The sequence below is a fragment of the Pan troglodytes genome, chromosome 16 (genome assembly GCF_028858775.2).
Source record: "Pan troglodytes isolate AG18354 chromosome 16, NHGRI_mPanTro3-v2.0_pri, whole genome shotgun sequence".
NCBI classification, from domain to species: Eukaryota; Metazoa; Chordata; class Mammalia; order Primates; family Hominidae; genus Pan; species Pan troglodytes.
The window spans coordinates 66,140,348-66,165,111 of NC_072414.2; the positions used below are offsets into that span (position 1 = coordinate 66,140,348).

The following is a 24,764-nucleotide window of genomic DNA, read 5'->3' on the forward strand; positions in this document are numbered from 1 at the left end:
CTGGGTCCCCTGTCTGCTAATTCCAAGTTCCCCTGGGAGCCAAGGTTCTCCCACAGACTTGTCATCTGACAGGGAACTCCCTTGCTACAAAGTGGGGAGGGGCATGGTTTTAAGGAAACAGAGGATCCAGGGGAGAGCAGTACCGATTCCCAAAGCAAGAAAGGTTCACGGGGGTACTTCCAGCCCCATGCCGGGTATGTAGAGAGGTACTTCGGAGTGGGCTGAGCCATTGTCCCTTTTCTCTATGGGTAAGGCAAGCTCTTTCTACTATCATCTGGATTCCTTGATAGAGAGAAGGGATAGATGGCAGTGGAGGGAGGACACAAAAAGAGAGAGACACCGAAGAAGAGGCTGAGGGCCTGAGGGAGGCACAAGCCCAGATGCCACCTCACCGGTTGGTCAGCTGTGGGTGTCCATCATGAGTCTCCAGGAAGACCCAATGGGCTGCCATGTTCTGCAGGATCACAGCCAGGGCCAAAGTCAGCCAGAAGGGCCTGCCAGTGGGGTGGGGAGGTGGTCGCTGTTAGCGGACCTCTAAGGAGTCCCTGAGCCCTCCATGTCTTGTTTCACTCACCACGAGGACTCCAGGGAACGGAAGAGCAGGAGGTTCCTGCCATGAAGCACAGGCATGAGCACCAGGAAGGCCAGGGCCGTGGTTCCCAGGAAGAAGATGATCTGCTGCACCAGGAGCCCTGCCAGGGGCAGGAGTGGCAGGGAGACAGAAAACAGGTTCTATGAAAACTGGCCATCCCCGCCGCCCCCAGAACCAAGGGCTTTGGGATTGGGCAGGCCTGGTTTTAGATCTCTGCTCTGCCACTGCCTAGCTATGCTGCCTTGAACAAATCACTTTACTTCATTGAGCCTCAGTTTCTTCCTCTGTAAAATGGGGATAATAGTCCCTACCTCAGAGGCTGTTGTAAGGATCCAATGAGATAATGTCTGTGGAAACTCTTAAAATCACAAAATACTTTGCAAATGTTATTTCCCTCCAGTTTCTCCTGAGTTTGAGTTACTGGGGGATAAGGCTACATATTAAACTGATGTTTGCATTCCTTCAAGCCAGAGCCTGGCATACAGTAGGTGCCCAAGGACTGTCTATTGAAATAATCTGGCCAACTGATTAGAGAATGATGCCTACAAAAGGGCCTGGAGGCATAAGGGCTACCAAGAAGAGACGTTACGACTTTTGTCCTAGTAATTCCTCCACTCCTTTACCATCCTTCTCCTCCCGCAAGGAGGTGAGAATGGAAGGAACTGGAGGGAGAGATACAAGGCCCTTGGATGTGCAACCCAGGCCACAGCCCCTCACCATTCAGAGTGCTTTTCTCACTGCAGTACCCAAGGGGAGAGTCAGAAACTTGGGGCTGGTAGGGGTCCTGGAAGGTTATCTGGTCCAACTCTCTCAGGGCAGGACCCCCTTTGCAGACTGCAACAATATCCATGGAACTCTGCTTGCATACCCCCAGTGACAGGGATCTCATTACCTTTGTAGGTAGCCAAATGTGACACAGCCCTTTCTTAAGCTGGAGTGCAGTGGTGCAATCTCGGCTCACTGCAACCTCCACCTCCTGGGTTCAAGCGATTCTCCTGCCTCATCCTCCCGAATAGCTGGAACTGCAGGTGCACACCACCATACCCGGCTAATTTTTGTATTTTTAGTAGAGACGGGGTCTCACCATGTTGGCCAGGCTGGTCTTCATCTCCTGACCTCGTGATCCACCTGCCTCAGCCTCCCAAAGTGCTGGGATTACAGGTGTGAGCCACTGAGCCCAGCCAGGAATGTACCATTTTGAATTTGACACCTCCAGACCTGGGTCCACCCCCATGTGAATACCTGGTGGCACCCAGGGTTCATCTCCATGCGGAGGGTACACACTCAATTTCCCGAGGGCTCCTGTACCCCCATCCTGAATAAGCTTCTTAAGGGCAGGGAAGGCAGGGGGGTCCCTCCTTCTTGCTGTTGCCCCAGAGCATTCCCAGACAAACTCTGAGGGCAGTACTTGCTGAGCACTCTTCTCCCCAACTGAGGCCAGTGTCTGAGGGGAGGCCCAGGCCAAGGCTGGGTGTGGCGGGCAAGGGAGGCTCACCAAGGCAGATAAAGGCTGTCTGGTAGGCACTGAAGCTCATCCAACAGAATATGGCTTGGCGGGAGGGATGGGGACTCCGATGCAAGGGACTCAAGTCCAGGGCAGCTCCTCGGTGCAGAGCTCGAAGGTTGGTCCTGGAGTGGGAGCCAGGGAGGCAGAGACCTCAGGGAGCAACACACTCTTCCTAAATCCTCCTCTGGGCCAGCAACTGGCCAAACTCCCAATAGAATTTCAACCCACAGCCATCAGCAGGGAAGCCCAGAACTGTGGGAGCCAGGAGGAGGCCACTAACCCAAGATATCTGGAAGAGGTGATATCTGGGTAGTCTTAAACAGTGAACGAGGAATACAAAATGAGGTAGAAGGCTCAACCTGAGCCAAGTCAGAAAAGTGAGAAAAAACAGTGAGAATGGAAGTGACACACAGCACAGCCACCAGGTAAAGAGGCAAGGCAAGCACAGGCTGAGGAGCCTTGAATGCCAGAAGAAGGAGGGGTGACCTGTGGAAAAAGATCCCTGGGAAGAGCTCTGAGGCCTGGCAAGTGCGCAGGAGACATGGGCCAGTTCTCTGACATGGGTAAGTGCTCGGGCTGCCCCTTCCACCTGCCCTGGGCCTTCAGTGCTCCTCACCACTCACTGCTGCAGGGCAAGTAAGGTGGCATGGCGAGACCCGTACCACCTCTCCAGTGTGCTATGCCACCAGGCTACCCCTCACCTACACTCTCACATGGCAGGGCCACCCCAGCCTCTGTTCTCGTCCACACAGTCCTCACCTCCTATCTCCTTCCATTCCCGGGCAGGTGCAGCTTCCCCAGGCCACCTTCCCTCTCATCCAGCCCACCCAGTGGCCCCTACTCACAGGGCAAGCTCCACTAGCTGCCCTGAGTTGGTGGTGCCCTATGTCCCTCACACTCACAGACGTTTCCCCAACCAGACAGGAAGGCCCAAGGGCAGGACCCAGCCCCACCTTCTCCCACTGCAGCGCAGCCACGCACAGGTGGCTCCATGACAGCCAGGGCCGGCAGAGCCCTTCCCTCCCTCCAGGCCCAGGGCCTCCCCGCAGGCCCACAGGACTCCCACTCCTTCCCCACCTCGGCGCTGGGCGAGCCAGAGTCTGTCACTCACCTGTGTGTCACCAGTGAGCGCATCAGGACCAGGAAGGTGAGTAAGCAGGACAAGACCAAGGCTGAGATGTAGCACACTGGTGGGCAGAGAATGAGCAAAGTGAGAGGTCAGGGTCTGGAGAGTCTCCTGGAGGCCTCAGAACCCCTGCCAGGGTGGTGCCTTGTGGGGAGTTCCCCCTGCCCCAAACTGAACTCTGTGTGGAGGCCTCTTGGCCCCACCCCCAGTTCTCAGATGCAGTGTAAGCCAATGACTTTGGCCACCCCATTCTTCCCAGTGACATACAGTGGCCAAGAGATGAAACCAGCTCTGAGTCTGCAGACCTAGTCCTCACCCTGCTGTTGCTGCTTCTATTGCTGTGGGACCTCCATCCAACCTGGCATCTGCCTCCAGCTTCACTGCTTCTTGGCCATGTGGCCTTCAGGAGGGCACTCCTTCTCCCCAGGCCCCCATTTGCTCGTGAACATACCGCACGCCATTATGCTGCCCAGCTCTCAGGATAATGTGAGCCATAAGGCCCCATCCACGTCTGCACTAATGGTCTTCGTTCAGGGCATAGAGAGTGTGAGTCCACATCGGTGTGGCCTGAGTCCATCAGAATAGGGAGGCAGCCGCTGTCACCCAGCTCCCTCACCCTCTCCCTGGCCATGCACACAATGAGTGTGTGCATGATGGTGTGTCATGAACAAGCCTGGGTGTTTAAGAATTTCAGGGGTGCAGGCTGCAACTCTCCCACCTTACATCCACATCCAGTCTTGCTCTGGACTGTAGCAGCAACCCCGCAAGGTTAGACAGAAGAACTGTTCCCACTGGGCTGAAGAGGAAGCTGAGGCTCAGAGAGAGGGCTTCGCCCAGACAGCCATGCTGCTAGGAATGATAGAGTGAGGTGTGCAACCATTTCTAAGCAGATCCAGAATGAGCCTGAGATGCCTGCACCCTGATCTCATCAGTCAGCCCAGGGAAGTGTTCCTGGTGCCCGTGTCACCACCAGAATCTCAAGGACGGGGAGAGCAAACACAGAAAAGGTGAGTGCTAGTTCCACATAGCCACAGGGATTAGAGTGGTGGATCTCAGCACCGATAGCGCCTTTAGGATCACCTGGAGCTGCTAAAACTCGCCCATAGCCCAGCCTGCACCCAAACCAGTTAAATCAGAATTTCTGTGGGTGGGACCCAGCCTTAGCCTGTGAAAGCAACACTGGTGATTCAGTGTGCAGTCAGGACTGACAGCCACTGCTCTGGGGGCTTTCCAAAGGCAGAGCCTTCATGATTTATTTCCATCAGAAATGAATTGAAATCAACCAACCAACCAATATTTATTGGGTGCCTACTACAGTGGCGATCAAACTTTGCTTGCATGAGAATCACTGGGACTGTGATCCCAACACTTTGGAAGGCTGAGGCGGTGGATCACCTGGGGTCAGGAGTTCGAGACCAGCTGGACCAATATGGTGAAACTCCGTCTCTACTAAAAATACAAAAATTAGCCAGGCCTGGTGGCGGGCCCCTGTAATCCCAGCTACTCGGGAGGCTGAGATGGGAGAATCACTTGAACCTGAGAGACGGAGGTTGCAGTGAGCCGAGATTGTGCCACGGCACTCCAGCCTGGGAGACAGAATGAGACTCCGTCTCAAAACAAAACAAAACAAAACAAAATTAGCCGGGCCTGGTGGTATGTGCCTGTAATCCCAGCTACTCGGGAGGCTGAAATGGGAGAATTGCTTGAACCCAGGAGGTGGAGGTTGCAGTGAGCCGAGATTGCACCACTGCACTCCAGCCTGGGCGACAGAGCACAACTCCATCTCAAAAGAAAAAAAAAAATCACTGGGAGGGCTGTTCACTCAAAGAGGCTGGGCCCCACTCTGAGAGTTTCTGATTCAGTAGGTCTGGCACAGGGCTTGAGCAACGGGAATGTTAAAGTCACCAGGTGCTTCCCAGATTCAGCCAGGGCTAAAAATGATGCTACGGAAACCTAGGCCCTTCTGCTGGTCCCTAGCTCCCTCCTCCAGGGCCCTCGCAGGGACACTTTTCTCAGAAGCAAGGTTGGGAGAAAGCACTGTGCATGCATAGCTCCAGCCTCTGTGGTCCCCCTTCTGGAGCCAGCTGGGCTGCAGCGAGGGCACATTCTGGACCATTTGCTGCCAGGAGGTGAACAGCCCGCCTGCTGAGCCTGGCCTGGTGAGTGTACAGGCTAACACAGGGGTGAAGGGTTAGCAGCCCCCTTGGCCACAGGCCTGGCCTTTGATCTCCATCCATCTACCTCCTACCTCTCTCTCCCTCCATTGGTTCCCAACTTGGGCACCCCCAAACCCCAGCACTCACACAATCTTCCTGCTCTTTGCCACCTCTGGGATCCTGTGCCTGCCTTCTTCTGGGCCCTGCTTTGGGGGATAGATCTGTCTTCCCTCATGTGATTGAGGGCCTCAAGGGCAAGTGTTCCTTTTTCACTCCAGCACTCATTTTGCAGTTGGGGAAATTGAGGTCAGGAGAGGTAATGCACTTTGCCCAAGGTCACTCAGCTTGTAAGTGATGGAACAGAGATTCTAATCTAGTTTGCCTGACTCAGTCTGAGCTCTCTGTGAGTGATGCCAGGCTTATGGTCCAAGTGCTGGGTGGCAGTCCTAACAGAAGCTCTGAGCTCAGAAGACATTAGCTCCTTAGGCGAAGGACAGACCAAGGGACACTGGAGCCCAGGTTGCGGGATGGCTTTGGCCGTATCTCTAATCCTCCTGGGCCTCAGTATTCCTCATTTGCAAATTTAAAGAGTAACTGTTGCTCTGTTTGGCCCAAGAAGATTCAAAGTGGGAGCCTTTGAGCTTGGAAACTGCAACATGCAATTAATAATATAAGACATGATGAGTGGAAGCAGAGTCCTTTGCCCTGGATGTGTCTCATTTTGTCTTTGAGCCTCAATGTCCTGCCCTGTGAGCTGGGATCAATGATGCTGACCTACAGGGTCACTGTGAGCAAGGGTCTGAGGTTGGTTGTGGGCTGACCTGGACCATGTCTGCACCTGCCTATGAACCAGATTGCAACCAGCTCAGAAAATCTCCTGGGAGAGGACATTTTCAGCTCACCCGGAACTTGTCACCTGTCCAGTTTGTTGGCCTCAGCAGCAGTTCCAGGGCAGCCTCTAGTACGGGAACTGAGGTGCTCACGGAGATGGTGGAGGTGGTCAGGGAAGGAAGTGGTCACTCTGTGCACCTCTGCCCACCCCCCACTCCCTGCCCCGCCATGACCAGCATGCCCAGGTCTGTAGGATAAGGATGATGTTAATGGTCAGGTACAGCTGCGGAGCAGCTACACCTCCATCTGCAACGCTGGCAGCCCACGCTCTGACCACGTTACTCCTCAGAAGCCGGGGGCCCATCCGTCCCAGCCTGGGGTCCCCAAGTCAGCAGAAGGCGCATGCCTCCTGAGTCCTCAGCACCAGGCTTTGTCCCAAGGTGATGGAGAGGACCCCCGCCTAGGCTTCAGGAGCCCTGCGTTCTCTTGGCTGCACTCTGCCCTGCTGGATGGCCTCAGGCAAATCCTTCCCCATGTGTCAAGTGGGGACACTTCTCAGTCCCCTCCACAGGGCTGTTGGGAGCACCCAGGAGGCAGAGTAAGTAGGTGGCTGCAGGAGGCTTCAGACCACAGAAGAGGAAGCCAAGATGGTTCCCTGGTTCAGGAGCTCATTGTCAGAGGAGGGAAGGAGAAAGGAGACGGCCCCAAAAGACAGGGAGTGGGGAAGAGAAAGCCTGCGCCCTGCCCAACGCCAGACCCCTGCCACGAGGATTCGCTCAGAAATCCTCACCATCTCCCTTCGCTGTCTCTTCCCTCCTACCCCACCCTCAGCTCCCCCATCCCATGGCCTTCCTCATCTCCATGCCCGGATAGTTGGTCAGAAACACTGGGGGTGGTGGGGGAAGATGCCACAGAAGCAGGCAAGGGACAGGAGCTGCTGAGATGTCCCTTCAGGTTTCATGGAAGCTCAGAACTGGAAGCGCCAACTGCCACAATTTGGAGATGAGGCAATCGAGACCCAGAGAGAGGAAGGAATGTGTCCAAGGGCCCCCAGTGTGTCCATGGCTGACTAGGGCATAGACCTTGGGTCTCCCCGCTTTCATTCCCCACTGCAGCCCTCAGGGGCTCCCTGGAGGCCTCACCTTCCAGAGCCCACAGATGGTGCTTCACCAGCTCCACCACCTCCTGCTTGTCCTCGGAGAGCACGATTCCAAAGCCGGCCAGCAGGTAGGAGACATCCGTGGTGACCCCTGCCCTCACCTTCTGGATGGTGGGTACCACGCCCACCAGCAGCAGCAGGGCCACCTGGAAGAGCCCCACAGTTAGGGCCCCATCCCAGGAAAGGGTTTTCTGTGCTAACAGCGGAGACGCTGGGGAAGAAACTGGCAGCACACAGGCCCCAGCCACATGCCCATTGCCCATCAGTGTTCTTATCTGCCCCTTAGAGCAGGGATCTCATGCCTCTAAATGAGGACATTACAGACAGGTGCAATCACAGCCTAATAGGCCAAAGGCATGCCTTCGAGCACCGTAACTTCATATGGCCAGCCCTGCGTATCTGTGGGTTCCACATCCACAACCAACCAATTCAATCAAGCGCAGATCAAAAATATTTGGGGAAAAACCCTCAATAAAAAATAACAATTCAATACAAATAATACAAATAAAAAATAATACAGTAGGACAACTTCTTTTTTTTTTTTTTTTGAGATGGAGTCTTGCTCTGTGGCCAGGCTGGAGTGCAGTGGCGTGATCTCGGCTCACTGCAACCTCTACCTCCCAGGTTCAAGCGATTATCCTGCCTCAGCCTCCTGAGTAGCTGGGACTACAGGCCCACGCCACCACAGCCAGCTAATTTTTATATTTTTAGTAGAGACAGGGTTTCACTACATTGGCTGGGATGGTCTCAATCTCTTGACCTCGTGATCCACCCGCCTCAGCCTCCCAAAGTGCTGGGATTACAGGTGTGAGCCACCACACCCAGACGTAGGACAACTGTTTACATAGCACTTATGTTCGATATTATAAGTACTTTAGAGATAATGAGGTATACTGGAGAATGTGTGTAGGCTATATGCAAATACTACACCATCGTATATCAGAAATTTGAGCCTTTGGATTTTGGTATGGAGGGGTGTTCCTGGAACCAACCCACCTCAGATACTGAGGGATGACTGTGTCTGCACCTCTATCTATTTACCCATCATCTATCTATCTAAACTTTGGAATGTAAAATTTCTGGTTTTTCTATGTTGTGAAAGTAAATGAGCACAGGAATTAAAGCTGGACAGACTTGGATTCAAACTTAGGCTACGCTGAGATATTAGCTGTGCAGAAACTTGGCCAAGTCAAATTCACCTCTCCAAGCTTCCATTCTCCCCATCTGTAAAGTGGAGAATAATCATACCCATCTCCCAGGATTTTAATTGTTGTTGTTGGTTTTTTCGGGGTTTTTTTTTTCGGAGGTGGTGAGGCAGAGTTTATCAAACATGTTATCTTGCTAAATCTTCCCAATTACTCAAAGAGGAAAATTATTCTATTTTCTCCTTTTTACAGATGAGCTAACAGGTTCAGAGAGGTTATATAACTTGCCCAAGGCCACACAGGAGGTAAATAGTGGAGCTAGGATTTAAATTCGTGTTTATGTGGCCTCCAAAAATAATGCTCCGAGTCACTTCGTGAGTCCAAGAGTGAACACCCCTGCCCTTCTGGGTAGGCCAGAACTCCCAAGATGGCCTGCAGCACCTGGTCAGGGTTCTGGATGGAGCACCTGGAGAGCTGGGTTGGGCCGGAACTGCTCCAGGCTTGGGGGTTGAGGGCAGTGCTCCAGAGGCAGATGGCAGTACAGGGTGAGGGACATACCTGGTAAATGGCCGTCCCTGTCAGTGTAGCTGAAAGCACCAGCTTCAGCGGGAGACGGAATCCTGTAGTCCTCAAAGGAAGGAGTGTGGTGAACAGCACCACTCAGGCCCGGGAGCCCTCCTCCCTCCCAAGGGGCCCAGGAAAAGGGCCAGCAGGACCCTGAATGACCAAGGCCAGGCCAGGGTCTTCCCGCTGTCCCAAGCTGGTAGCTGTCCCTCTTGATGACAAGGATTCCGGGGAGCAGGAGCCAGTTCTCCACTGCAGCCATTCTGTGCAAGGGAGGGTAACGTCCCCTGTCACGCTCGGCCTCAGCTCCCAACCCCATACCTGGCTGTGGAGTGTAGATGCAGTGTCTCAAGCAGACGCGGGCCCAGGACAGGAAGCCATGCTTGGAGGTGTGGTAGCTGCAGAAAGACCCAGGCAGGTGCGGGGTCCTCAGGGGAAGCCCATTCCCTGAGGGCCAGCCCCAGAGGCTGGTCATTCTGCCCCTCTGCCCCTGCCATGCTGCCCAGTGCCAGCTTCCCAAGCACGGCTGCTAACCAGCCCAATCCATTGGCCCACAAAGGGTGTGTCAGAGACCCCACCTGCTTCCCAGCTTCTTCCTGCAAAGGAGGTTCCTCAGATATTCCTCAGAGTAGCTGCTCTGCAGCCCCTGTGGAGACAGACAATTGAACAAGCAGATGAGACCTGCCTCGACCCATTCGTGGGTCCCTGGCTCAGGGAACTAGAGTGTTCACCAAGCAGGTGCTCCATAAAAACCTGTTGGCCATGGCGGTGGTGGTGAGTGTGGATGGGGCTGACCTGTGGGGATGAGGTCCGTGCCCTCCAAAGCTTCCCTTTTCTCTCTCACAAATACAAGGCCAGTCTCCTATCAAAGAACCATCAATGCCAGGAAGTTCTTCCTAAGATCTGTCTCCAACTCTCACCTGCTTTACTCAGTCACATCTCTTCACCGTTTCTTCCCACCCCTAGCCCTCTGGCCTCTGCTAGCTGAAACTGGGGCAAAGGGAAGCTTGTGTCCCACGGGCACATCCTAGACCAGGACACAGAAGAGGGTCATTCCAGGTCAGACCCCCTCAGGCTTCTCCTGCTGCTACTGCGCAAGGGAGATCACAAGGGTGACCAGATTTGTCTAAGCCACATTCCAGGCCTTAAGCTGCCTGTGAAGTAGCAGAGGCCCATGGGAAGATGGGGTGAGCCCCTGCCCGGAATCACTGGGAGAACACAGGCAGTTGTCACTTGTTGCCATGACAACCCTGGGATCCAGGGCAGGAGTGGGTCAGCTCAAAGCTTGATGGGGGTCCTTTGAGACTTAAACCTCTTTGACCAAAGTCCAAAGAGGATTTTACACCTCTCAAGCCTGGGAGGAAAGGCTGGCAATGGAGAGAGAGATGGGGTGGTGGAAACCCTGGAAGAGAAGGTAAAGGGGCATGCCTCAGGCACTGTGTCGTCCTGGGGGGCCGCTCCCTTTTCAGAGCCAGCTGTAAACAGGAGGGGACACGGGCTTCCTCGAGGGGTGTTGGCCTCAATAGGCAGGAGCTACAAGTGCTCAGAACTCCCTGCCTGCCACGTGGGAGCCGAGTCTGGAGTCCGTGGGCCTTCTCGGACCAGAGTAGCCCAAAAGGGACCCGGGGTTCTCCATCCTGCCTAGGGATCTCACTCATTCTCTGGATTCAGTCTGGCCTTGCCGAGTTAACACCCAGTCCCAGCCCCTCTGCTGAGCTCCAGACTTTGAGCAGCACACCCTCAGGACCAAGCATCATCCCAGGAGCACCTGCTCCTCCCTCCACCTTCCCTGGGCCAGCAGCTGGCACCACCACCTACCTGCTGGCTGGCCAGGTGCCTCCCATCAAGCCTTTCCTTCCCCTGCCCTGTCTGAAGAGAAGCCACGCCCTTTGGCCTCTATGTCTTAAGCCTTTCTCCTGAGTCTGTTCTTCTTTCCCCTTTGAGGGTCTCTGCAGAGCTTTCTTCTTCCTCCTCTCTCACCAGAAAGAAGTAGTGGACCCCGCCCCCTGCACCACAGTCCCAACACCCGGTGCAGGGTTCACATTGCACTGCAGGTGTTTTGTGCTGCATCTGTCTCCCCCACCACACTGGGAGCTCCTGGAGATCAGACACAAGTCCATCAGCTCCAAGTCCACAGCACTGAGCCCAGGGCCTGACATATGGTAGGTGCTTAGAAGGCTTTTTAGTAAGATTGAAGTATCTTCTAAGAATTCTCTTTTACCATGATGCATTCATCCATCCATCCTCTCTTCCATACATCTTTCCTTCGATCCATCCATCCATTCATCCATCTATTCAAAAACTCAAAAATATTTGCTGAGTATCTATTAAGGGCTAAGACCCACCCAGTGCTGCAAATATAATGAACAAAACAGACACAAAACTATCTCTTCCCCTTTACTCATGCTCTTTCCTGTGCCTACAATGCCTGCTCCTTATTCTCTCATCACTCTAGATCTCCCTGTCCTTCAGGCCCTTGTAGAGTCTACCTCCTCTAGGAAGCCCTCTCAGCCCTCCCCTTTATCTGAAATTATTCAACCACATCCAACCTAGAGTTGATTCATAATGGAGTTCTGCCCTGGGTGCTTCCTGAATCATCTCATTATGTGCAGAACTCGGATTAGGCACAAGGCTCCAGGCTGTCTCTCCAGCCGGATCTCAGTGTTTCACAGACAGAGATATGACTCTCCTGGCTTCTGACTCAGTTCTGCTTTGTTAAGTCCCTACTATTCACACAGCCCAGTGCCGCGGGTATCCTGGGTGCCAGTCAAGGGCCCAGTCCAGCTTTTGCCTAGGGAGGGAGGACTAAGCAGTCACTCAGCAAACATTTTCTGAGCATCTATTCTGTGCTGGGCCCTACACCAAGCACGGCCATGTATCTGGGACCACAGATACGGGGGAGTAGGGCTGTCTTGGGTGCTGAGGAAGAGCTCATCCCAGGCCTGCCCCTTTACCTTGGAGCCTGCTCCTGTCCTACAGCTGAAGCTTCTCACCAGCTGCACAGGGTACCAAAGGCTCAGGAATCCGAGGCCCAGCAGGAGAGGCAGGGAGGCCAGCAGGGAGTAGTACTTGTAGATCTGGACAGACAAACACCCAGACAGACTACTTTCCACCTTCTTCCCCCAGCCAAGAACCAGAATCCGTTGCCCTTCCCACCTCACACTGGGCCCTGAGGGTGGTCTGGGGGGCCATGGGAAGGCTTCAGCTCTATGGTTCCCAACCTGCCACCCAGCGCAAACCTGCCCACTACCCCTTCTGGAGCCCTGCAGAGATGCTCACCCCTCCCCCAGGCTCCTGGACCCCCACGGGCCTGAGAGGAGCCAAGAGGAGGAGATCACTTGATTCCCTCCTGCCCCCCACTGGAAAGGACACCTCTTTCTGTTTCTGTGTTCCCGGAGCATTAGGAACAGTTCTGAAAATCACACGAAAGCCTGCCTTTGCCTACATATAGTTTTCAACCCGAGCATCAGGAAAGTCTATGCCCTACTCCTCAGGGCTGAGGCCTTCCTGGGGGTGGGCTTTTTGTATACTCATTCATTTATTTGTTGGTTCAATATACTTTTATTGAGAGCTTAGTATGTGCCAGGTTCTAGGTGGTGAAAAAAAGCCACCAAGTTCCCCCTCTCAAAGCAACCTCTTAGTCTTCACCTCCACCCTGAGAGACTGGTGTTATCGGCTCCATGGACGGATGGAGAAACGGTCTCAGAAAGGTGGCACTGTTTCCCCAAGGCACTTGGTACCACCTGGCATCATTTTGTTTGCGTGTCATGTCTCCCCTTCTGAAGTGACGGCTCTTGGGAGGCTAGGGACTGTTTGTCTTGTTCATAGCTGTAGTCCAGTGCCTGGAAATGTCCCTGGTACAAAGTATGTGCTTCAAATATGTTGTTGAATGAATGGGAGAGTGAATGAATGAAGTGGTGAACCTGGATTCACACTCAGGTTGTCTGGCTCTAAAGCCTGTACCATCACTCTTTGAGTTCTAGACTGGACAGCTTCACAGCCCCAGCCGGCAGCCAGTGAGCAAGGTCCTGAGGTTCCGGAATTCTCCTCTCAGCCCTTAGACCATCCCTGACTTCGCACTTGCTGGCCTCCATCAAGCTTCACTCCCATTCCCTCTCCAGCCTGACCAAAGGGAAGCTGGGGGATCACTAACACAGGCATTGGGGGTGGGGGCCATTTCAGGCTTTCTCTTCCCCCTACTCTGCCCACTTCCCCTTCTCCGCCACCTCCTAGACTTAAAGTTCCTGAGGGCTGGGCCCAGCCACCTTGTTCCCTGCCTCTCCTGCAGAGCAGCCAAGCTTGGAAGGGGCACGTGTTTGAAGGCATGGAATCCCATGCACAATGGAAGGCTGCAGGGCGGCCCATCATAGAGTCAGAGCTCAAAGGAGGCACTGTGGTTTGAGTAGGTTGCTCTGTGCGCCCCTCTGCCCTAGGCCATTGTGATCAGCGGTTACCTTGGGCACCTGGGGACACTCTGCCCTCTGCCAGACCTGGACCCCAAGGTGGGCCCAGGACAGCGTGCTGCCGAGCAGGTGTGCAGTTGTGTGGCCAGCCGTGGCACAGGCAGCCAGAGGGTAGTAGAGGGCAGCATAATAGAACAGTCCCAGTATCTTCCAGGCCCCTGGAAGGTGAAACAAGCAGAGAGACCCATGCTGGAGGGGCAGACATGGGGCCTGCAGTGAGCCCACCCAGGCCTCTCTCCGGTCTCCAGCTTCCAAGCCCTTCAGCACGTTCAGTGGGCAAGAACACTAGGTTCAAATCCAGGCTCTGACTAGTCTCAACTCTGTGATCTTGGGCAAGTTACCTCTTGGAGCCTCAGTTTTCCCATCTGTAAAATGGAAATAATCACAGCATATTAGCAAGGGCAAAATGAGAAGGTGTATATATAATGCTTAGCATGGTGCCTGAGCAAATACTCAATTTAAGATACTACTTCCCTGGCTCTCAGTTCCTCTATTGCAAAATGGGGCTAATATGCATACTTTGTAGCATCGTTGTAAAGACTGGATGGTCTAAAAAGGTCATGTCTCAGGATAGCAGCCCATCTCATTGACAGCTGTTCCTGTTACTCTCATCTCCTTGAGCCAAGCTTAAAACTCCGAGACCCCACCCTACCCCATCCCATCACACCAACCCCAGGGCCTGGGGGTCAGTGGGTACCTTGGCTGGGTGCTGAGGCGAGAGTCAGGAAGGGCAATGGATCCTCGTCGGGGAGCAGCAAACACAGGGAGCTCAAGAGGACCATGAAAACAGCAGCAGGCACTGCCCGGGGCCTGTCCTCAGCCAAGAAATCCACAGGGCTAGCACAGAGGCAAGGACAGGGCAGGAGGGAGTTGCTCAGCCCCTGCACCCCCATTACCTCCCAGCTGTATTCCATAAATCAAGGAGGTGGAGTCAGTCCCACTTTCTAGATGGGGGAATAAGGCCCCTTCATTCATTCATTCCATAGGTATTTGTGGAGTGTCTCTTATCTACCAAGCTCTGGGCCCTGTGCCAAAGGGACTTGGGACACACATACAGTGGGAAGAAGCCCTAAGACTGCTCCCTCCGCCCACCCTGGAAGCTCCAGGAAGCAGCCACCTCCACACTAATTGGTCTGTCTGAGCTGGCAAACCTTCAGAGAACTCAGCGAGTCACAACATCCTTGTACAACAGCCGCCGCCCTGGGCTGGGTGTGGACCCGGGGCAGAGGGCAGACAGCGGGCATAGCTGTCCGAGGCATCACCCCTCTGGGCTCAGGGCAAGCCACTCAGACCCTCAGCTTCTGCACTGCAGCTTGCATTCATGCTCTGAGAGGTTCATTCTCCCTCAAACACTGCCCCAGCCAGGGCAAGCTCTTTCTGGGGCCAACCAGAGACCCCAGGCTGGTTCCCCACAAAACCAGCACAGCAAGACCTGCCTCGGTGCACAGTCTGGGTCTGGGATGTGAAGCTCTCTACACCAGGGAGCCACCCATCACCTGCCCCAACCCTTTGGTCTCTCGCACACTAGCTTGCCCAGCCCCATCTCCTCAGGATCATGCCTGTCCAGGCTCTGGGGTCACAGGGCTGAAGGAGATAGGAGAAGAAAGCTCCAGCTATAGGGGCTAGATGTCAGTCCCCATAAATCTGCCTTCAAGCATTAGGGTCCAGGTGATACCCTCAGGGAAGATGACGGTCAAGATGGCATTGGGATGGTCACGTCAATCCACACATGGAGGGCTGCCTGAGAAGGTACACTCTGAAGCTGGGTCCTGTCAGGCTTGTTTCCCTAGGGTCTGGGTTGGAGTCCTTTCTCCCAGGCGGGCTTGAGCGAGTCCCTCCCCCTTCCTCTGGGGGTCCTGACTAAACCTGGAGACCTAGGTGGGGGTGAGGAAAGCCCCAGGCTGAGGGCGATAGGGATGTCATTAAAGCCAGAGCTGCCTTTTAGGTACCTAACAAATCACCCGCCCTCCCAGAGTGACCCTGTCAGCTGGGTCCCCTGAGTGGGGGTGCCCAGGCCATGGTACAAACCTGGGCAGGCCGGGCCTGCCACGCACACAGTCAGGCCAGAGCTGGCGGCGCCTCACCAGCACGGCCAGGAGCAGCAGCACGAGGATCTGAAAGGAGAGTGCAGAGGAGGGCTTGGGGTGCCCAGGCCTCCCCTGAGGGTCTGAGTTTGAGGGCTTGGACTCAGGCCCCAGGATATCCCCTACCTGCCCAGTGCACACTCATGTGGCATCTTGGGGACTGGTCAAGGGGTGACAGACATCTGGAAGGTTGGACTTGCATCCTGGTTTGGGCCTCCAAGCTGGGAGAACTCCCAGATAGCTCCCCCCACACAGGATCTTCCAGGGACCCCCTTCACCAGCCCCAGTGGGGAACACAGATCCCACTGCCCAGGCTGGCAGCAGCTTGCAAGCCAGGTTCAACTTGGGTTGGACTCACTGACAGCGAGGCCAGGCAGGCGTGGTACAGGCCGGGTGGTACGCTGGTGTGGCAGGAGGGCACTTCCCTGCAGAGCAAATGAAGGCTGGCTCAGGCCTGCGTCAGGCCCCCCTGGGTGTACAGACAGGTCTGAGGTTCAAGACTGTTCACACTGAGGCTTTACCCACTACCTCCCTCAACCCTCTGATCCCTCCTACACAAGCCTTCCCAGTCCCACCTTCTCAGGGTCATTCTGGGACCCTCGTGTCCCTGTGATGTGCCAGCCCCATGCCAAGCTCTGGGGTTATAAGACTAAAAGACATGGGAAGCTCCCAGGGGAAGCAGAGTGGACCGGCTCGGCCTGATCACTTATTCTCTCTTTTTTTTTTTTTTCTGGAGGGACAGGGTCTTGCTCTGTCACCCAGGCTGGAGTGCAGTGGCTCGATCTCGGCTTACTGCAGCCTCAGCCTCCTGGGCTCAAACGATCCTCCCACCTCAGCCTCATGAGTAGCTGGGACCACAGGTGTGCACCACCACGCCTGGCATTTTTTTTTTCTGTATTTTTAGTAGAGACAGGCCCTCACCATGTCGCCCAGGCTGGTCTTGGATTTCTGAGCTCAAGCAATCCTCATGCCTCAGCCTCCCAAAGTGCTGGGATTACAGGTGTGAGCCACTGTGCCCGGCTGAGCACTTATTCTTGCTCACCCAGATGCTTCCTGTCCTTCAAGGCCTCCCCTCTCCAGGAAGCCCCTCTGACTGCTCCTGGTCTCACAGACCTCTTCTCAGAACTGCGGTTGAGCACACTACCTGGGTCAAGCAGTCAAGGGTTTGGCCCTATGATCCGCCCTCTACTCACTGCCATCCGAGGTTGGTCTGTGACTAAAATGATCTCCCCTGGTCCCTCTCTTTTCCTGCTTCCCTCTCACTGAGAGCCTCCATGGACAGCCATGCAGGTTGCCCACTGCACAAAGATGCTCAGCCAAGGGAACGAGCAGGCCACCCTGCTCACCAAACCCAGCACCTGCTGAGCTGAATGCACCTAACTGGGGATCCCTTTCTCTAATTCCACAGAGGCTCCCTATGGCCTGGCAATGGTCCTGCACTCACCCTGGCTGAGCGCAGAGGTAGACCCACAGTGGAGATAGGGGTCACTGAGGACAATGAAACCCTCCGCTTCCCCAGCAGAATCACGTGGCGGAGAAAGGGAGTGAGGCAGGAGTCCTGAGCTCAGGGCTGGCCCTGGCCCTGGGAGAGTAGGCAGGACTGGGTCCCTGGTGAGCAGTAGAGCTCCGGGTTTTCCCAGCTTGGGCCTGGGAGAGCCAGAGGGAGGATGGCAGCATGGGTGAGGGCAGTGGGGTCTGGTGGGCGAGGGCCTGAGATGGAGCCTGGGCTGCCGCCAGTCCCTGCCTGCCCAGAGGGCTCAGCTGCCCACCAAAACACCCTCCACTGTATGAAGAGAGGCATCAAGGCTGCATTATCCAGGGGAGTGCAGAGCCCTGGGATGCTCTGCTGGGTCAGCTCGGTCTGTCCTGCTCGCTTTCTCTCAGGAAATCCCAGCGGGTGAGTGGTGGGAAAGAAACCAGTCACTTGGTGGAGAGGCAGAGTAAGTCAGCTCTGGGCAGCTTCTTGGCCAGGAGACCAGCCTCTTCCCAAAATAGAACTGGGCTCGTGAGTAGCTGCCACGCAGGGAGCAGGTTCCCACCATTGGCACTCCAGTGTCAGCTCCCCACCTCCAGCTCCAAGGCCTCTCACTCCGGTGTGTAGGGCAGCCCTCCCTCTCAGCCGGCATCTCCCCGCATGACTAGGTCCCGCTCCACCTGTACACCTGGGCCCGGCAGGGACTTGGAAAACTGTCCCTGGAGTAGTTTGACCATTTTCCTATGGACCTTACCCCAAACCACCCCCACCCCCAGAAATGCCCTCCAGGGCCCTGCCTGGGGGAGCCTCTGGCCCTTTCTGTATCACCTGAGGTCCCCATCTGACCTCTCAGCTCAGTGTGAGGGGTCAGATGGGGATCTCAGGTGGCATAGAAATGAGCAAATATTTGGCTAGTGGCTTGTGGCCCCACGTTTTGTGCCATGGGACAGGCAGGATGGCACAGACATAAAGACCTTGGAGAGGGTGGTGAGCTTGATCCTGGGACAGGCACAGCAGGTGCTGAAGGATGCAGAGGAGGGAGAACTTTGGGCAAAAGGAGGTGGTATCTGATTGGAATTTAAAAAATGGTTAGTGGCTGCGAGCAGTGGCTCACGCCTATAATCCCAGCACTTTGGGAGACTGAGGCAGGCAGATCAACCAAGGTCAAGAGTTTGAGACCAGCCTGGCCAACATGATGAAACCCTGTCTCCACTAAAAATACAAAAAAAATAGCTGGGCGTGGTGGCACGCACCTGTAATCCCAGCTACTCGGGAGGCTGAGGCAGGAGAATCGCTTGAACTGGGGAAGCAGAGGTTGCAGTGAGCCAAGATCGCACCACTGCACTCCAACCCGGGCAACAAGAGCGAGACTCCATCTCAAAAAATAAATAAATAAAAGTTGGTTAGCATCTCTTTAGGCAAAGAAGGGGAGAGGCAGCTCCAGGTGGAGGGAAGTGCATGAGGAAGCAGAGGGGCAGGCGACAGGCAGCGTGGCTGAGGCTGGGCAGGCCTTCCAGTTTGATTGCAGCCCAGAGGTCAGGTGAGATGAGGTTACAGCAAGCATGGGAGGCCCCAGGAAGCCACTGAGGGTGTTTGAGCCATTGAATGTTCTGGATTTCAGGACATTTCTGTGGCTGACTCCACTGCCATCAGTGTTCATCCACCCCAACTCCAGCCTGAGAGTGCTGGGGCACTGGGCACTCCGGAGTTCTTCAAAGCTCTGATGCAACATGTCCCCAGGGTGTCTGACTCACACAGACAGAGGTGAACCCAAGTTCATTTCCTTGGGATTCCCCTGAGCTCCCAATTTTCTGCTCCCACTTTGGGGGCAGGGGGATGGCAGGCAGCTCAATTGGTTTGGCTAAGTAAGTAGATTCAAACAAATCTCTTTATTCTTATGGATGTCATGCCCTGCAGTGGGAGAAAGGAGCTGAATCTTCTAGATGTCACCCACATGAGGGACTGGACTCCCCATCACCCAGTGCCTGACATACACACAACTTTATTCTGAGACAACAGCTATAGACCACAGCTACATTTACAGGCACCTTGCCCCCAGCCAGTGCCCAGGCCCTGAGGCTCCCAAGGACACAGCTTCAGATTAGAGCCTTCACCTAGGTCAGAAACCATCCTCATGGGTTCCTGGGCCTGTCCTCATTCTGGTCTCTCGCAGGCCACACATACACAGCAGGATATGTGGAGCCCACAGGCTCTCGGTCAGTCAGGCAAGATGAGTGGGGAGCACGCCCTTGCTGACTGCAGGCTATTTTCCAGGTGGTCAGAACCCTGAGTCCTCCAAACAACAGCTCCTTCCCCGAGGCCTGGGTGGAGCCTCTGTCCCTGCTGGATGACCCAAGCCCAGCCAGGCCGCAGCCCCAGCCTCTGGGGAGGCACGCAAGGATTTTTCCTTCTCAAGTTTCAGGTTTTGATGGAGAACAGATGTGCACACATCTGGCTCGGCAACCCCCAGCCTCACCTTTCTACTTCTCCAAACCGTCAGACAGAGCAGGGAGATAACGGATGGGGCCAGGCCTGGGAACAACAGGGGAGAACTGGCTCTGGGTCCTACACAGGCAAGACATCCTGGCAGGAGGTGGGGGACACAGAAGGGGCCCAGCTCCTCCACCAGGGTGCCCAGACTAAACCCCGGTAGAATGGAGACCCAGGCAAAGCAGCTGTAGCTGGGTTCTCAGGCCACCCTGGGGCGGGCTGCCTTCCTGCTCCCACCCTCACCTGGGCTGGCCTGAGCACTTCTGCTAAAGGGAATAGGCTCTCCTCATCCTCTGAGACCATCCAAAGACAACAAGGGTGCTTGTTTCCTCAGTGACTTCTCACCAGGCTTTCTCCCTTTGGTTCTCTGCCTTCCCCGAATCCCCCAGCCTGCCCAGAGAACTTGACACTTAGAAACACCACACCCAAATGCTCACCACAGAGACCAGTAACCCCTTGAAGGGAGGTCTGCTTGCCTCAACTGCTCTCAGCAGCTTCTCCATCCTGGCTATGGGCCAGAATCACCCAGGGAGCCATCCCTGCAGATCTGAATCATCTGTATTTTTAACACATCACACATCATACCTAAGGTGACCAGCCTTAGGTGTCTTAACAGCAGGGTGAGGGGTGTTGTTCTCATGTAACAGAGGCAGAGACTGAATGAACCCCAGAGAGGCTGTGACTTGCCCAAGGTCACACAGCAAATGAGTGGCAGAGCCAGACCTAGCAGCCCTTGCCCAGGAGCTGCTCCCTGGCCAATTGCAACCTCTGCCATCACCACATTCTGATGGCTGACAGAGTGAGGTGGGGGGGTTCCACACTTACCCCTCTGGCTGGAGCTCCTCACCCCCCTGGGGCTCATCGATGTACCAGCTGCCATAGGAGTAGTCCTCTGTGGCCCCGGGGGAGGTCTGGTTCCCTGCTGGCTGGGACGACATTCTCTGGCCCTTCTCCTTTGACCCCAGGCGAGAGAAAAAAAAGCCACTACAGATGTGAAAAGAGGCTTAAAAGAGAAAAGAAAGAAAGAAAGACGGAAAACCCAAACAAAGAAACATTTCTCTTTAATCCTGAAGGTTACTTTCTTACTTTTAGCTCTCTGGGAAAAGCCCGTCTGGGACTGAGGGCCTGAGCAAGCTGGCACGGGAAGAGGACAGGGCCTCTCATGTCCCCTCCTCCCTTCCCGCCCATCGCACCGGTCCTGCAGAGATAGCTGTCCCCTTGGGGCCCCGGGGCTCCCGCTGGCGCATCTGTCTGACCAACCACCAGCAGGCGTTTGTTCAAAGGACCATTTTCAAAGAAGGCTTGTCCAGTCTGAGCTGCCTAAAGAGACGCCCCTTCCTTCCCCTTTCCCAAGCCCACCTAGACAGACCCACAGACACACCAGAAGGGAGGCCCAGGGAGGAAGGAGTTGCAGAGATGAAAGGGTAGGCAGCCCACGGCCAGCTCCGCACTGCCTGCCTGGGCCCTCCCAGCTGGGCTCCCTTGAGCCCCTCCCCCAGCCTCAGCCTGCCCCTTTCTGGCCCCTTTGGGCCTCGGTGATGGAAATACACCATAATCCTTGACAAAGCCCCCCTCCTGGGGGAGGAGGCCCCAGCACCATTGGCGGCCTGAGCCCTGCAAGGGTGTGGCCAGGAGCCACCCCCACCCCCGCACCTGACTTCACACACATACCTGCCTTCAGCGCCTGCCCCAGAGCTCCCACGCCCCTGCCCGCCACATCTGCAGTGCCGCACACAGACAGGAGACCAGCATTACAGCAACAACCGAGTGAGACGGACCGCTGGGGCTGGGCTGGGGCGGAGGCAGGGAAGGGGAATCTGTCCGTTTCTTCTCCTAGGGTTTCCATGAAGGAGGCAACATGTGTCTCATTGGTAAACCCTTTTTGTTCCTACAAGTTGATTTCACAAGGAGATAACTCACCCCCACAAGGCGGAAATTAGCTCTTTAAACACAAACCAGACCCACGGGTAGGCAAGAGGAGCCCCGCCTGCCTCCTGCTCCTCCTGGAGTGAGGTTGAGGGTGAGCAAGGGAAGGTCTGGGCCAGGGAGGAGGGCTCCTCCGCATTCTCCCTCCCCAGGAGCAGGACCCTGCCCCAGCCTGGAGGAAGGGGCGAGAGGCAGAAGAAGGTAGAAAGCAGTTCTCAGGCCACTGTCCCTGGTGGAGGTTTAGGCCCCTGAAACTGTGAGGGTCTCTGTCCTTCCAATACCCTACAAGGGGCTTCGGCTTTGACCCTGTCAGCTAAGGCAGTCATTCAACAGCTTTTTTAAGAGGACATTATTCATTTAGTCTTTTAACTTAAATTTATTGAACACACACTATGTGCCAGCACTGTTCTGAGCCCTGAGGCAGGAGAGATTACAGTTCAGCGGGGACACGGCCAGATAACTAAATCCCCTACAAAGTCTGAGGGTTACAAAGGGAAGCACAGGTTGAGCTGGTCTGTACCATGGGAAACCAAATTTAGTCCAAGAGTATTTGGGGATGGGGGGAGATTCCTGAAGAAAATAACCTTTCCGTGGTGATCTGAAGGGCAGGGGAAAGTCCGCTGAGCAGAGGGTGGCAGGCTCAGGATGGGGATGGGGGTGGGGGAAAGAGTGTTCCCCACAGAGGAAACAGCACGGGTGAAGTCTCAGAGTAGACAGGGCTTGAAATCCTGGAGGCTCTCATTCAAATTCCCAAGCCTACAGGGCAGGATTAGGGGCTGAGCACCCTGCTAGCCTGAGTTCCTCCCCCTTCTTCCCAAATGGCCCTTCTCGCAGGAAGAGGGCTCTGTTGCTCTCCACCATCCCACAGAGATATCAGCATCTGCTGACTCAGAGCTGAACCCGAGCTTTATTTGATGTAATGAGGAGCCCACACTGGCTCTTCTGATCCCAGGGTTGCGGGAAACTTGCCTTCCAGGCGCGAGTGTGAGCTCTCGGAGGGCGGGACTCTATCCCTCCCGCCCCTCCTCCTGCCTTCCCCTGATGCTCAGCGCCTGGCCCTTGGGTAAGAGGGACTTTAGAAATTGAGCTTGGCAAAGCCATTGCTTGTTCTGGCGGCCAGTATTCATTTGTGGGCCTGTCCTATACAGGCGGCTGCTGTGCCCTGAGGTTCACCAGCTGGGCTTCCCAGAGTCCCCGTGCCCACACCAGAGCCCAGCAAGCCGTTCCCTGCTCAGGGGTCTCAGACTGTTACCTTAGGGAGCAGCCAACTCCCATCTGATTTTAAATCCACCTCCAACCATTGGAGTCCAGTTCCAGACAGGGAGCCCACTCCCTCTACAAGGCAGCAGTGTCAGGGGTTAGACATCCTTGCCTATCAGAAACCATGCCCTTTGGCCAGGTGTGGTGGCTTACACTTGTAATCCTAGCACTCTGGGAGGCCGAGGCAGGTGGATCACCTGAGGTCAGGAGTTAGAGACCCAGCCTGGCCAACAAGGCAAAATCCCATCTCTACTAAAAATACAAAAAATTAGCCGGACGTGGTGGTGCACACCTGTAATCCCAGCTACTAGGGAGGCTGAGGCAGGAGAATCGCTTGAACCCGGGGGGCAGAGGTTGCAGTGAGCCAAGATCGTGCCACTGCACTCCAGCCTGGACAAAAGAGGCAAACTCTGTCTCAAAAAAAAAAGAAAAAGAAAGAAAAGAAACCATCCTCTTCCTTGGAGGAAGCCTAACTCTGCCTTCCCCAGGCTGGTTTGGCAGCGAGCAAGATGAGTCAAGGCCTGCACCAAATGGAACCTGATGTATGGTAGGGCTTAGGGGAGACAACACCAGAGGGGAAGTGAAGTGGGGGAAGAGAAGAGAGACGGGAGTTGGCTGTTTGAGACAAGGTGGTCAGGGAAGGCCTCACTGAGAAGGTGGTATGTCGCTGATACCTGAGGGGAGAGAGGGAGGTACCAGTTGGGCACTGTGCTCATCTGTTTCGCATTGCTGTGAAGGAAAACCTGACTCTGGGTAACTTAGAAGGAAAGGGGGTTTATGTGGCTCACAGTTCTGCAGGCTGTGCAGGAAGCAGCACGGCACCAGCATCAGCTTCTGGGGAGGGCCTCAGGAAACCCACAATCGTGATGGAAGGTGAAGGGGGGTCAGGCAGGACACTTGGCAAGAGAGGGAGCAGGAGAGATGCCAGGCGCTTACAAATAGCCAGCTCTCACATGAACTGATAGAGCGAGAACTCACTCATTACCACGGGGAGGGCACCAAGCCATTCAGGAGGGATACCCCGCAATGACCCAAACACCACACACCAGGCCTCACTTCCAACACTGGGGTCACATTTCAACATGAGATTTGGAGGGCACACACATCCAAACCATATCGGGCACTGAGGAAAGGCAATCAGGTTGCCTGAAGGAGCCTCCATCTGCCCAGGGGCTGCAGCCAGGCTGGCAGAAAGGGACCCCAGCTGAGCCCAGGCACAGTCCCTTCCCCACCCCCCACAGAGAGCCCAGTGCCAACAATACCACCTCCCTCCTCATGGGGAGACACAGAGGCCACCAAGGGAGGCCCTAAGCAGAGGGGAGGAAATGGTGAGCTTCGTCCTTTTCCCCTGGTGTGGGCCTAGCAAGCAGAGCGCAGCCTTGTGCCTGGTACTTTGGCCAGGGCATAGCTGGAAGGTCCAGAGGTAAGGGCCAGGTTTCTGCATGGCAGTGGAGAACGCCTGGTTGGGGAGGCCACCTAGCCGGATTTGAACCCTGGGACTGGCTGTGTGGCCTTGAGTGAGTCTTTTCCTCTCCGTGGGTCTCACTGTCCTCTCTCAAATCCGGCCTGGAGATTCTCCAGTTGTGAACTCTCCCCGCAAGGCCCCCCTCCCTGCACACCAGTAACCAGTTGTAACAAGAAGGTCACAGAGAGTGGTTGTGACTTCCTAGGTGCCCCCATTGCCTCCCACCTGCCCCCTCCTGGCCCCCAGCTGCCCTGCCCAGTCTGGTGCGGGCAGGGTGGGCAGGCTGGGTTGAAGATCCATGGATAGCGGTGGCCGCGTGGCTCAAGCTGCAAGGTGAGCCCACTTCTTGAGCCCAAGGTACCTCCTCAGCTTGGGGCTAGAATCGCTTGGAGCTCCCATCTGCAAAATGGGAGGCTTGGCTCTGAGCTGTTAAGAAAGATGCTACCTGGGAAGACGGCAGGAGGCAAGAAGTGTTAGGAAGAGAAGGATGGTAATGATGTGCCCCTGAAGAATTTCTCCAAA

General features: G+C 55.3%; 1 protein-coding gene across 8 annotated transcripts in view; it reads right to left on the reverse strand.

The window, feature by feature from the left end:
- Positions 1 to 24,764, reverse strand: part of STRA6 (signaling receptor and transporter of retinol STRA6) — a 32,760-nt gene that overhangs the window by 2,304 nt on the left and 5,692 nt on the right. For 4 of the 8 annotated variants that reach the window (XM_009429520.5, XM_009429524.4, XM_510665.8 and 1 more), the window contains exons 2-16: positions 20,417 to 20,544; positions 15,986 to 16,052; positions 15,572 to 15,657; positions 14,241 to 14,380; positions 13,885 to 13,908; positions 13,535 to 13,701; positions 12,035 to 12,157; positions 9,659 to 9,726; positions 9,402 to 9,478; positions 9,075 to 9,136; positions 7,355 to 7,517; positions 3,211 to 3,286; positions 2,088 to 2,221; positions 575 to 692; positions 393 to 494 (exon numbers count right to left, since the gene is read on the reverse strand). In XM_009429520.5, the coding sequence (XP_009427795.2) occupies positions 393 to 494; positions 575 to 692; positions 2,088 to 2,221; positions 3,211 to 3,286; positions 7,355 to 7,517; positions 9,075 to 9,136; positions 9,402 to 9,478; positions 9,659 to 9,726; positions 12,035 to 12,157; positions 13,535 to 13,701; positions 13,885 to 13,908; positions 14,241 to 14,380; positions 15,572 to 15,657; positions 15,986 to 16,052; positions 20,417 to 20,529 (1,520 nt within the window). In that variant the 5' untranslated portion in view covers positions 20,530 to 20,544. Of the gene's footprint in view, positions 1 to 392; positions 495 to 574; positions 693 to 2,087; positions 2,222 to 3,210; positions 3,287 to 7,354; positions 7,518 to 9,074; positions 9,137 to 9,401; positions 9,479 to 9,658; positions 9,727 to 12,034; positions 12,158 to 13,534; positions 13,702 to 13,884; positions 13,909 to 14,240; positions 14,381 to 15,571; positions 15,658 to 15,985; positions 16,053 to 20,416; positions 20,545 to 20,677; positions 21,093 to 21,262; positions 21,383 to 24,764 lie in introns of those variants that run through there. The other 4 variants (XM_003314763.5, XM_003314762.5, XM_003314761.6 and 1 more) reach the window with 4 other exon arrangements.